This window comes from Ictidomys tridecemlineatus, chromosome 10 (genome assembly GCF_052094955.1).
Source record: "Ictidomys tridecemlineatus isolate mIctTri1 chromosome 10, mIctTri1.hap1, whole genome shotgun sequence".
NCBI classification, from domain to species: domain Eukaryota; kingdom Metazoa; phylum Chordata; class Mammalia; order Rodentia; family Sciuridae; genus Ictidomys; species Ictidomys tridecemlineatus.
In genome coordinates this window covers 137,182,539-137,195,681 of record NC_135486.1, presented here as the reverse complement: position 1 = coordinate 137,195,681, position 13,143 = coordinate 137,182,539, and the positions used below count along the sequence as shown (strand labels likewise).

The following is a 13,143-nucleotide window of genomic DNA, read 5'->3' as shown; positions in this document are numbered from 1 at the left end:
TTACCCAGAACCACACCTACCTGCTTCCAAGCCCTGCTTACTCATGCCACTGGAACCTTCCTCACCTTTCAAGACTGGCCTCAGCCTGCCAGGCAAATGCTCCCCGACTCAAATGCACTCTCCTCCCTGTGAGGAGCATGCAGGTCTACAGTTACAGTGCTGAGCCTACACATCCAAAACCTGGACACATGCAAAGCTCCCAAGGTCTCTAATGCAGGTGTAAGTGTGTTGACTCCAAGAATCTGGAGCCCTCAGAGCAATTCCTCTAACAGCTCAGTTGAACCAACAGAGCTTGAAGCTGGGCCCCTCTCACCTGCTTCAAACACTGCAGCAGGACACGGAAGAGCAGGGAGTAGGGCAGGTGGCCAAGCCGCACGGTAGGGCCAGAGGGGACAGTGCCAGATGGCCCAGTGGGAGGTGAAAGGGGGCCGCTGGCCTTCTTCTCAGAGCCCCACTCTGGCTCCCTGCACAAGCAATTGGGACAAGCAACTGAGGTCATACCCTGCCATACAGGTTAGAACAGACAGTCCCCCCGACCCAACCCACCACTACAGCCCCTTCTGGGATGGTCCCTCAGACACACACCCATTCTCGACAGACAGCACAAGCTCCCCTCCAACCCAATGATCCTGACACCCTCCAGCACATGGGCACATACGCGCAGTCACAGAGGCAGTAGGGGCTGAACCGCACGATCCCATCCTTGCTGGGCAACCCGAGGCGGTGCAGTGAATCAGCCCGCAGTAGCAGCAGGAAGTCGAAGGCCTGCCAGGGAGTGAACCATGCCTCTGCCTCAGCCAGAAGTCCAGTGCCAGGGCAGACATGCCTCCCTCTGACCGGGCAACCCATGGACCCTGAGCCTGAACTCTTGTTAGAGCCCCTGGAACAGATATCCCCATAGCAGATGGGGCCACCTGGGGTAGTGACCTGCATCCCCAAATGCCATAAATTCTGCTCAGGGTCCTGTTGCTTCCCCCCATAAAATGACATGGGGCCACCCTCTCCAGCAGATGCTCTTGGAGGGGTCAGGGCTTCCATCTCAGTGACCTCCGTTCATCCTGGTATGATATCCAGAGAGCGAGGTCAGAGCAGCTCGACTAGCCCAGCCCTCTCCTGAACCTCCCTCTGTCCAGCCCATGCCATATATTGCAGGCCACTGACAGATCTTGTAGCCCCAGGAGCATCAGGGCCACGTGCAACCCAGGAAGTTAGGGTGCTTCCTTTTCTCTGCCCTCCTCCCAGGGTACCACCTGATTCAGAGTGATAAACCACAGAAACACAGGCACTACAAAGAAAGGACAGAGAATCATGGGGAGGCTGTGGCCACAGGTGGGTGCCAAGATGAGAAGAGCCTGCAGAGGGCCCCTCTTGGGGCCACCTGCCATCTCTCCAGCCCAGAGGCACCATATTTGCTGAGACTGAGTCAGCTTTCTGGGCCTCTGGTTAATCAATCACCCACACCAGCCTGGCTGTACCTGTAGCCGGATGCTACTGGCAATGGGCAGGGAGTAGCCATGCTTGTAGTGGAGCTGAATGTGGCTGACAAGCGTCTCATACACACGCATGGCATGGCTGGCAGGCAAGGTATACAGCTTGGTCTGTGGAGAGAAGGCACCAATCACCACAAGGGTAAGAGCATGCCAGGAAGATGCACCCCAGTGAGGTAGATGACCTCTCTGCAGGCTGAAGGCAGCATCTGCCATGCTTTCCAAGCATGCCCCTCACCACCACAACCACCATTCGAGAGGTCGTCTCTCCACACATCCTGTGTCATCAGCAGAGAACTGGTTGGTAATTTAGGAAAACCTGTCCAATAGGATACCATGCAGCTTCGACTAAAGCCCTTCCCTGTGTGCCAAAGAGAGAATTCAGACATTGCAAGGTAAAGCCAGACTAATGAAGGTAGACCCATGAGAGGCGTATGTGCTGCAGGACTATCCCTAAGTGCTGGGCCCATCATCCCACAGGAACACAAGCAACTGAGACCCTGAGCCCTCCCTGACAGGTGACAGGCGAGGCCAGGGCAAGAGCTCTCAGTGCTGCCAGCAGCATGGGGTGGCAAGGCTGGGCCAGAGGCTGCAGATCCACAAGCACCTAAGGGGCCTTTGTGATCTCTGAGCCTTGGAGGTAAGCAGCAGTTGCCTGGAAACCATCACTGCAGTTCTGTGTGTGTGTGTGTGTGTGTGTGTGTGTGTGTGTGCGCGTGTGTGCATGTGTGCGTGTGTGTGTGTGTGTGTGTGTGTGTTGCTAGGCATTGAACCCAGGGTCCTGTGCTTGGGAGACAAGCACTCTACCAGCTGAGAGTTCTATCAGCTGGGCTCTATCCCTAGCCCTATCACTGTAGTTCTTTAAAGAAGATGACTCACATTCCACAGCTCCTTCCCACAGAACACACAAAGACTTGTCCCCACTTCAAGCAACTGATACAAAAACACCCGAGCTATGCCAGGAGGGACATGGGGTCTCAGGCAAGCCCTTTGGGTAGAAGGTGAAGTCTCCCTTCACTGAGGTTTTTAATTATTTTTTAAAAAGAAATGAAAACAGGGCTAGGGTTGTGGCTTAGCAGTAGAGTGCTCACCTAGCATGTGCGAGGCCCTGGGTACGACCCTCAGCACCACATAAGAAAATAAATAAAATAAAGGTATTGTATCTAACTACAACTGAAAAATAAATATAAAAAAAAAAAGAAAAGAAAGAAATAAAAACAGTCTGGCAGTTTGCCTCAACAGGAAACAGCTCAGGCCTGAAGCCAGCTGTTGGGCCTTAGGGCAGGTTCCCAAGGGAGGGCAAGGGAACACTTTGCCTTCCCTCTGCAGGTCAGAGGCTTTCAGCTCATCCAGGCCATGAGGCCATCAGTCCCCTTCCCAATAGGTCAGGCAGCACATAGCATGGGCCCACATGGATGAGATCCTAAGAGGAGTTAACTAGATGATACCAGACACTGCTTTAAAGTTGCATGCCAGAAAATAAAAGTCCACTACACCAAGCACTGCAGGAACCTAACTGACTGCCAGCACCTTATGAACTAGAAAATTTTCAGCTAACAGATTCAAATATTGTACTTTATGCAATAATGACACTGGCAAAGATACTAGTGACATTGTAGGGACTTGAAAATCACTAATCAAGGTGCAGTAGCCAGAAAAGCCTGAGAGCTGTCCTACCCAGGCAATGGCAGTCTGGGGACATTTGGGGAACCTGAGGTGATATGTAAGGACAAGGGCGGATATGTAGGGAAATGAGAGGATATATGGGGTGAGGGGACATGAGGGTACGGCAGGGGACATGGGGGGATGAGAGATGTGTAGAGACATGAGAGGCCATGGCCCCAGAGATGCTCAGGAGCCTGTGGGGTGCAGGAGCACCTGAGCACCATGCCCAAGGACAGTAGTGGCATGAGGAAATCAGAAGGTGATCTGCCTAAAGTGGCACCTGCACCCAGAAAGCATAGAACTCTCATGTGTCAGTCATAGGAAGACAAATGGCACTGTTAAAAAATGGACAGGGCTGGGGTTGTGGCTCAGTGGCAGGGCACTCGCCTTGCACATGTGGGACCTTGGGTTCGATCCTCAGCACCACATAAAAATAAAAAAGTGAAATAAAGGTTAAAAAAAAAAAGGCAAAGAGGAGCTGGGGACACAGCTCAGTTGGTAGTATGCTTGCCTTGCATGCCCAAGGGCCTGGATTCAATCTCCAGCACCAAAAAAAAAAAAAAAAAAAAAGGCTCACAACAGACATTTCTCTAAAAAAGAAACTAGCCAATAACCATACAAAAAAATATGATAAATGTCATTAGCTTTCAGGGAAAAATAAAAACATAGTGAGACACCACTTCACACTACTAGGATGGCCACAAAGAAACAGATTCACTTATGCGAAATGCACAGAACAGGCGAATCCATGGGAGACAGAAAGTGGGAGCTTTCTGGGGGCTACAGGAAGAATGGCAACTAACAGGTAATAGGGATGGGGTTTCTTCAAAGGTGAAGGACACACTCTAAAATGTGATGATGACTGCCCAGTTCTGTGGATATGGGAAAAACCATTCAACTATTCCCTATAAACAAGTTCTACACCATGTAGAAGTAACATTGTAGGGACTTGAAAATCACTCCCAAGAAATCAATCCTGCCAATCAAAACAGCTGGTTTCTTTTCAGCTGCTGTGGCAGGAATAAGGGCAAGCATTTGGACAAGGACAGGAGGTGGTTCTGCCCAGACTGTGGCAGTTCCACACAGACTAGATAGTACACAGTACAGACAACACAGAACTCACCCCTACCTCACCCCTGCAGCCTCTTATCCAGTCAGGACCTTATGCCTGCTGTAACCACCATACTTCTGTGACCCTGGGAGGACAGATCTCCTGGGAAACACACCTCTGAAGAACAGCCTCCAACTATAATGGATAAGAGCTGATTGTGACACTCTCCTAGAAGAGGCCACTAGCAGAGCACCCACCTGAAGAATGACCAGAAGCCCCAGGACTGCAGTCTTCACATCCTCCAGGGAGGCCGAGTAGGCAGCTACATCCCTTTCTTCCAGCTCAGGAGGCAGGGAAAGGGGGCGGGCCATCACCTTTAGAGAGATGAGGACTGTGAGGCCCAGCTCATGGCTCCCTGAAGCAGTCACCATCAGATCCAGCACTTTCTACCATGAACAACTTCTCAAGACAGATGCACTCTATACAACCGAGGTTACCACTCAGATCATAAGGCACTTCCAAACTAATAGGAAAGGCCACAGTCCCATCCCCTGCTCTTGGGCTCTGCATGAGACCTCATTTACCCAGCCTGGCTCCCCGGAAGCCACAAGGCAGCCCTATCCATGGCCCTGGGCAGGAGACCTGCCAAGCAGTAGGCAGCACAGTATGACCTGCTGATACCACCCATGTGTGCTGTGAGGAACACCCTGCCTGCAAGAGATGGCCACCAATCACAATGCATAGGAGAAAGGATCCAGGGGATGCCTCTACCTACAGGGATTTGCAATAAAGGGGTACCTCTGGCATCTAGTCCAGGACCCCAAGCAATTCTCACTTTTTCGATGATATCCAGCAGGCTGTTGAAGTGGTGGGTGTGGCAGCCTTCCGCCAGGTCCACCAGCAATTGGGTAGCCAGCTTTCGGACTTGGTGATCTTTATCCTCAGGGATGTGGGAAAGTTGGGAGATGACCACCGAGTTAATCAGCTCCTCCTACACCAGGCACAGAGGGAACAAGTGAACCTCTGGCCCTGCAAGCAGTGCATTCCAAGGTACTGCAGCATAAGGGCTGTGCATTCCAAGGCACTGCAGCAGAGCTCACTGGGATGTCATCAGGGCCTCCAGATTCCTCTCCCAGGGGACTGCCCAGCCCCTCAGCTCAGAGTACTGACTATTGTACAACAGCTCAGCACAGGTAGAGTTGAGGCACGGGCTCCCATGCAGTGGAGCCAAGGCAATGTCCCTGCTTACCTCTTGTCATTCTATGTCAGGATACCTCCTTTAGCATGCATGAGGCACTGGGTTCAATCCTCACACACAAAAAATATGTCCTTTGTGGAAGGCCACATATAAGTTGTGAGTAGGGAAACCCTGACTTACTGTGATACTGTAGTGGGGGCAGTGTGACAAGAGCCTTCAGAAATACAGGTAAAAAATGCTACTGGAGGTGGTGCACATCTATATTCCCAGAGGCTCAGGAGGCTGAGGTGGGGGGATCACAAATTCAAAACCAACCTCTAAGCACCTTAGCGAGGCCCTTGGCACCTTAAGAGAATTGTCTCAAAATAAAAAATAAAAAGGGCTAGGGATGTGGTTCAGTGGTTAGGTACCCCCTGGGTTCCCAATACAAAAAGATTCTGCTAAGAGGGACTTGAGAACCCAAAGACGCTTCCTGGAAGAGGGGACATGGAGCTCTGCTTCAGGGGTAGGTTGGGCTACAAGGCAGAGAGATAGCAGGGGCAGTCTAGGGCAAAGAAAGGTGGATAAGGGAGGATAGGCAGGCCGGGGAAGACCATGTGAGCCACATAGAGGGAGGGCGGCCTCAGCCTGGAACGCAACTGCAAGAAAGCACATGCTGGCATGTGCTGATGTTCCAGGTAGGGTGCCACCACCAATCTCAATAAGATTGAATGGAGGGCAGGCACAAAAGGAGAGCCCCAGAAGGGTTCAGAACAGACTGGCAAGCAGGCTGAGAGATGAGTGGTGGAAGTGAATACAAAAACAAAAGGAAAACATTCCACATGAGAGTTCTGAACTCAGACCAGAACTCTTTGAAGGCTTCTGAGATCTGAGTGATATCCAGACAGGAAACCCCCTCAAGGCCGGTGCTCTCCAGCCACTCCACAGGCTCTGGACTCAGCACAGGCCTGGCTGGGGCCCACAGGTGAATGAACGAATGCCAGAACTAGGGAGCAACAGCAGCTGAAAGCCTGCCACAGAGGGGACGAGAGGCCAGGAAGTCCCAGGAGACCTTGGGGCCAGACTCAGAGGCCCCCAGGTCTCAGACTGCAGCCTCCACACACCTCATAGAACTGCCTGTTGATAAGCAGCACAAAGGACAGCACATCCAGCACCTTGATGCGCACAGCACTGCGGGGCTCGTTCCTGCGGAAGGAGAAAGAGCTTGGGGACTGGCCAGGAGCACTAGGCCCATCCCTTCAAGATGGGCATACAGACCCAGCTTTGGACTCTCTCTACAAGCCCCAGGTTTAATAACATCCAGAACGAGACCCAGGAAAGGGACAAAGAGGGTTCTGCCTTCCAGGAGGACATCTCTCTAGACCACCACATGGAGGCCTCACTAGAGGACCCTGTGAAACCAACCTTTTCCACTCATCCAGAACCACTGCTTTCTAGAACCAGAAAGGAAAGCTCTGACCTCCCAGGGGTCTAAGACCCCGGCCCCTGCAGGCCCAGGAACAGTGACAGAGTCAGGCCCCAGGAAGGGCCATGGAGACGCTACTACCTGAAGAACCTCTCCATCAGCAGCTGCAGATTCTGGATCCAGCCATCCTTTGCTGGGTGGATGGACTGAGCTCGATAGGATATCAGGTTTAAGAGGGAGGACTCCTGTCAAAAGAAGACAAAGCCAGTGTCAAAGAGCCACTCTGCCCTACAAAGAATCTATCAGCCTGCCACCAGGCTGCTGGTCCAGAAGAATCAAGTCAGTTCAGGAAAGATCAGCCACTCACAGACCAGGTGAGGGAACCCCACAGGACAAAAACCTCCTGATAGCAGGAAACTCCTGTCAAAACCCACAGAAAGACCTGGCAACAGTAAACGATAGGTTTGATGATGTAGTATTTTGGAAAAAGGGTTGAATAGTCCTGTCAGACTCTGACATGAAATGCTTTTGTTGCAAATGTTCATTCTCTCATTTAGCATATGGTACACAGCAACTGATTTATTTCATTGTTTGTTAACACTTTTAATTTTGCAAATAAAAAAATAACATAAGCAGTGCTGAGTCTGGGGCTCAGTGGTACAGCGCCTGCCTCACATATGTGAGGCACTAGGTTCGATCCTCAGCACCACATAAAAAGATTGTGTTCATCTATTACTAAAAAAATATTTAAAAAATATATAACACACATACATAAGCATTTATAGGTATGTGTGTGTGTATGTATACAGAGAAAAGGGGAGAGAAGGGAACCATAGACAAACTCTTAAATATACCATATTATGGTTTTAATGTGAAATTCTCTAACAATAATACTGGATATTTTTTCATACTTACTTGCCACATGATTATTCTCTTCAATGAAATACCTGTTTATGTGTTTTGTTAATTTTTAATTGCATTATTTACTGATTGTTGAGTTTTCCAGCCTTTGTATGTTTTATAAACAAGTACATGTATTGGAAATTGTGTATTGCAAAAGTTTTCCACGGTGTATGGATTGCTCCTTTATAAATGATGCTTATAAATGTTGACTAAAAAATAAAATAAATAACTTTTTAAAAAGAAAAAAAAAAAAAAAGACCTAACAACAAGCTGTTCTGGCAAAACAACTGCCTCCTGGGAGCAACCATCCTCCACACAGATGGGGGAAACTAATGGCCAGTTGAACACTGAGCTCTTTAACAGGCCTATGCTTGCTCCACTTTTTGACACCGGGCAGGTTCCTTGCTCGGGCACAGATCCCAGGAAAGCAGAAGCCCTTCAAACTTGGGAAATTCAGTGTGACATCTCCAGCTAGGTACCCACAGGGGCCCCTGCCCGACAGCACTCTTGCCTGAACCCCTGTAGGCCCCAAGGGGGTGTCTTACGGGCCTCTGGTCTGCACAGCTCTCCACCAGCTGGAAGTATCTCTCCTGTGAGCCATGGAACTCATTCTGGTCACACAGCTCCTCCACAGTGGTCAGCAGGTCATGGACGATGGTTCTGAGCTCTGGGCTCTCCAAGCTCTGCAGTATCAAAGTACCATCACAGACTGACTTCTGCTGCCCTCAGGATGTGCCCTTGGAGTCCTCAGCTCCAGAAGAGCTACATCCAGACCCTCCCAACCTCACTGGGACATGGTCAGCCACTGCTCCTGCCTGTTCCCTACCCCCAGGGGAATCCTGGCTGGGCTCACACAGCCCGGCCTAGGAGAAGAGCAGGCAGGAGGTGAGAGCAGCTACAACTTCAAACACATACCTCTCCCAGGCTCTAGGACCTTCTTTTTTGTGCATGTGCTAGAGACTGAACACTGAACTCAGAGGCACTTACCACTGAGCTACATCCTCAACTCTTTTTTTTTTTTTAAGAGAGAGAGAGAGAGAGAAATTTTTTTTAATATTTATTTTTTAGTTTTTGGCAGACACAACATCTTTATTTGTAGGTGGTGCTGAGGATCAAACCCAGGGCCGCATGCATGTCAGGCAAGCGCGCTACCGCTTGAGCCACATCCCCAGCCCAAAATTGTTAATACTCAACTCTTATTTTTTAAAATATTTTTTAGTTGTCGATGGATCTTTATTTATTTATATGCTGTACAGAGAATCAAACCCAGCGCCTCATACATACTAAGCAAGTGCTCTATCACTGAGCCACAGACCCAGGCAATTCAACCCTTATTTTTAAGATAGGATCTTGCTAAGTTGCTGAGGCTGATCTTGAATTTGCAATCCTCCCGCCTCATCCTCCCAAGTCTCTGGGATTATAAGTATGTACCAGCCTGGCTCCAGTACTGCCTGAAGCCCCAAGGGATGTATCCTCTGTGCATCACCCCAGGCTGAAATGCCACCTGGCAGTGATTCACCAGCAAAGACTCGACTGAGACTCAACTCAGGCCCAGCCAAGCCCCATCCCTGCCTTCCACTGCTCCAGGCCTGGGAGAAGGCCCATCCTAGTTGCTGGCCTCATCTCCCATGGACCCTGTATGCAGCAGCACTCGTGTGGCCCTGCTGTGCTCCTTAGCACCAAAGTCAGCATGCTTACTAATGCTATCCTTCAAATTCATACCACAGGAATGGCCAACATCCAGAACCTCTGAGACCCACCTCCAGCCCACTCAGGCCATAGAAACAAGCTGCCTGCTTAGTCAGCACCACTAGCCCACCTGCTGCACATTCCTGTCTGGGGCCAGAAAGGCAGAACAGATCTGGAAAAAAAGACCTCACTTCACTGAAAGACAGGATGAAACCACCAGCATACACAACCAAAGCAGGCTCTGAGACTCCAGAGAGGGGCCAAACACATAGGACATCATCCTCTGGTGACAAGCCTGCCCCTCTAGGGTCTTAGTCCTCTTTGGCCCTTAGCTTCACTCGTGTCTTACCTGGAGCTGCTGAAGCAGCCTCTCGATGATGTTCAGCAGGATGTCCCACGTCACAGCCTGGAGCTCCTTTCTGTACTTCTTGATAAGTCTGGTTATGGACAGCACGATCTCATAGGACACCACCTCATTGGGACAGGTCATGGCCTGGAATATGGGGCCGGGGAAGCATGCAAGGTCAGCTGCTTCTCATTGCATGGGAAGCACTGACCTATGTCATCCTTGGAGCTGAGTCTAAGACACCTGGGTGTCTCGCCATGCAGTCACAATCAGAGCAGCAAGCGAGGATCCCAAAAGGACATTTGTTTTGCTAATACTGCTACAATACAGTTGGGATCCAAACAGGGCCCTGAAGCCCCTGCCTCCAAAGAGCCTGATTTGGACAGTAACTTTGAATTCTGGGTCCTGGTGTAGTGGCATGACAGAAACTGAGAGCTACTACCTCAGTCCCAGTGCAAATGATGAGGAAAGACCATACCCTGCACTGTTGCCACCAACAGACGCAGGTAAAGCAGAAAGCCTGCAGATATGAGATCAGGAGATTCTGTGTAACCAGAGGAGATGCAGCTTATTTGAAACAGGCTCTGGCTAAGTTGCCAGGCTGGCTTCAAACATGCAAGACTTCTACCTCTGCTTCCCAAGTGGCTGGGATTACAGGCTGCACCTGGCTATGATGCAGAGCAACACTGCACTATGATATTTGGATCATGTAATTGCTCCAGTTCACCAGGGAGCCATGAGAAATAAAAGCTAACACACACAGGAAGTGCTGTGAATGACTATGTCGACAGCATCACCCAGAGAAAAGGTAATATTACCACCTTGACAAAACAGAACTGTCACTGGCAAGAGGATTGCTATCCTAGGGGCAACACTGATCAGTTCCAGTATTAATTTACAGGAGATGAAATTCATCAGAGAGAATGTTTGCTTGAGATCAAAACCTTTGAACTGCCCTAAATTTCATACCCAGCTGAAAAGCAAGTAACTGGATGTGTCCCTCTCCCCACCCCAGCCAGACAAGTGGGTAGGCCTGACAGGAGTGTCCCCACTCTTGCCAGCTCACTGTAGCACAGAAACCCCATTACCTCATAAAAAGATGGCAACACAGATGTTGGGGAGTTCTTGAGAGAATAGAGTCGGTGGGCTCCCCAGAGAGCCATGCCCACAAAGAACACAGCTCCTCGCAGCAGTGGGGCATCTTCCATATAGGCTCTGAAAGCATTCCCCAGAAACACAGATGTGAGCAGGGTCCCTGCCTGGTGGGAGGCCTGGGGGACGTGGACTCTGGCAAGGCCCCTAGCCATCCTTGCCCTTCAGCCGGGGAAGGGCCAGAAAATGGGCAGGGAACACAGGCCAGCAGCAACTATAACTCTTTGATGACTCCTTTAACAGCCAAGTACTGCTGATCACGCCATGGGCCATAGGTCATGTCATGTACAGGGACTCAGGGTGAAAGAAGCTCATGACACCCACAGTCTAGTGGGAGACAGAGACCAAAGAATCACACACATGCAAAGCAAAGTACTATAGAGCAAAAGCTACTCAGGGAAACCAGAAAGCTGATGACTGCACCGGCAAAGGCGGGAGGAGACAAGGGGAGGCCCGGGCCAACGAGGACCTTGCTCCACAGGGAGACAAGCTATTCTGGGAGCACTGCAGTCTCAGGCAAAAGGTGATAGTGAAATCTATTAGAAAAAGGTCTCTCAGGCCCCAGAACCAACCCCGCGCCCGGCAATCCCAACTTGAAGAGAATTGTTATAGTGTTTTTTTTTGTTTTTTTTTTTGAGAATTTCAATATTTATTTTTTAGTTTTCGGCGGACACATCTTTGTTCGTATGTGGTGCTGAGGATCGAACCCGGGCTGCACGCATGCCAGGCAAGCGCGCTACGGCTTGAGCCACATCCCCAGCCCTATAGTGCTTTTTTTAAAAAAAAAAATATTTATTATTTAGTTGTAGTTGGACACAATACCTTCATTTTATTTATTTATTTTTATGTGGTGCTGAGGATCGAACCCAGGGCCTCGCACGTGCTAGGCAAGTGCTCCATGGCTGAGCCACAACCCCCGCCCATTATAGTGCTTTTTGACAGACGGTGCATAAATTCCAAAACCAGGGAAACCCAAATGCACGAACATTTTCTGTCCTGCAGTTCCAAGTACCCAAGTGGATCCACGTTAGGGCACAAGACACAAGAAATTCTGTCTTCCTCCTTGAGCTCTGGCTAATGACAGCTATAACATTACTGAGAAGAAAAGCAAATCCACATTTCCTGATAGAACTGCTTGCTGAATCATTATTATTTCCAAACACTTAAACCTTGTTTTCCATGGGGAAAAAAATGAAAAAGGTCTCTCAGCTCCATGTGAAGAATGTACTTCAGAGAGCAAGATGAACATAAGGGAGTAGATGAGAAGGGAGTTCTGGTGGGACTGGGAGCCCAGTGGGCAGCACTCAATATGAACTACCTCAAGGGAGTAGAAGCAGCAGGACTGTGATGTTTGGCTGTAGGGACGAGGGAGATGTCAGGTTAACACACCAAGTGTAGCCTTGTAACAGGGTAAGGGAGCGAGTCACAATAGAGACAGGTAGGTAGAGGCAGAGGCTTTTGATTTCAATTACAAACTTTCTGGTTTGTCCAATAGGAGAGAATGTGAGAACACACACCATGTGCCTGGCTTGACTGAAAGTTCCTGGAACAGCCACCCAAAAGAACCAGAAAAGCCCCAACTTTGTCTATGCCACAAGTGTCAGCGCACCCTTTGCCCAGGCCTGCCCACACTTGCCTGTCTTCCATGATGCGGCACATGTTGTAGATGGCACTATGGCCCAGGTGGGTGCCCAGGAGGTTACGCATCAGCTAGGGGAAAAACATACATCAGAGGGATTCGCAGGTATGTGTCCCAGCCCTGACAGGGGAGCCCCCAGCCCTCTGCTTGCCCTGAGCAGCCAGGGCTCTGTAGGCAGCTTATTCTCATAAACAGAGGTAGGAGCCCCATTGAAATACCACCTAAAGCCTGGCTTCAGCTCAACTGCCTGGAAAATGCCACTGAACTGCTCTTAATGGGCCACCACTGTATCACCCTGAAAATAGGTGCCATTCACTGCAAACAAAATGGTCTGCCTTGTCATGACATGTACTGGGACCTTGTCTGAGAAGGATCTTCCAGGACCATGGTCTCAGAACCCCACCTTCCAACAAGGCTCACAGAGCTCCTTGACGTTGATAGTACGACAAAGAGTGACGATGAACAGGGGGAGGCTTTCAGCCGGCAGGCAGTTATAGCAGACCACAGCGTCCAGCACCTGCAGGGAGACCTACAGGAGGGAAAAGGGGTCACACCAGTGCCCCCCAATGCCCACACTCTGCCCCACTGCCCTAAAAGCCTCCTCAGAG

At 50.1% G+C, this 13,143-nt stretch overlaps 1 protein-coding gene across 9 annotated transcripts in view; it reads right to left on the bottom strand.

The window, feature by feature from the left end:
- Positions 1–13,143, bottom strand: part of Tsc2 (TSC complex subunit 2) — a 35,152-nt gene that overhangs the window by 15,084 nt on the left and 6,925 nt on the right. For all 9 annotated transcript variants that reach the window (XR_005730760.2, XM_005337803.5, XM_013364011.4 and 6 more), the window contains exons 8-19: positions 12,939–13,064; positions 12,533–12,606; positions 10,833–10,959; positions 9,748–9,891; positions 8,255–8,392; positions 6,948–7,051; positions 6,505–6,586; positions 5,039–5,194; positions 4,461–4,577; positions 1,476–1,598; positions 659–765; positions 314–464 (exon numbers count right to left, since the gene is read on the bottom strand). Coding sequence is in view for 8 of the 9 variants with exons in the window: in XM_005337803.5 (XP_005337860.1) it covers positions 314–464; positions 659–765; positions 1,476–1,598; positions 4,461–4,577; positions 5,039–5,194; positions 6,505–6,586; positions 6,948–7,051; positions 8,255–8,392; positions 9,748–9,891; positions 10,833–10,959; positions 12,533–12,606; positions 12,939–13,064 (1,449 nt within the window). In the remaining variant the exon portion in view is untranslated. The remainder of the gene's footprint in view (positions 1–313; positions 465–658; positions 766–1,475; positions 1,599–4,460; positions 4,578–5,038; positions 5,195–6,504; positions 6,587–6,947; positions 7,052–8,254; positions 8,393–9,747; positions 9,892–10,832; positions 10,960–12,532; positions 12,607–12,938; positions 13,065–13,143) is intronic.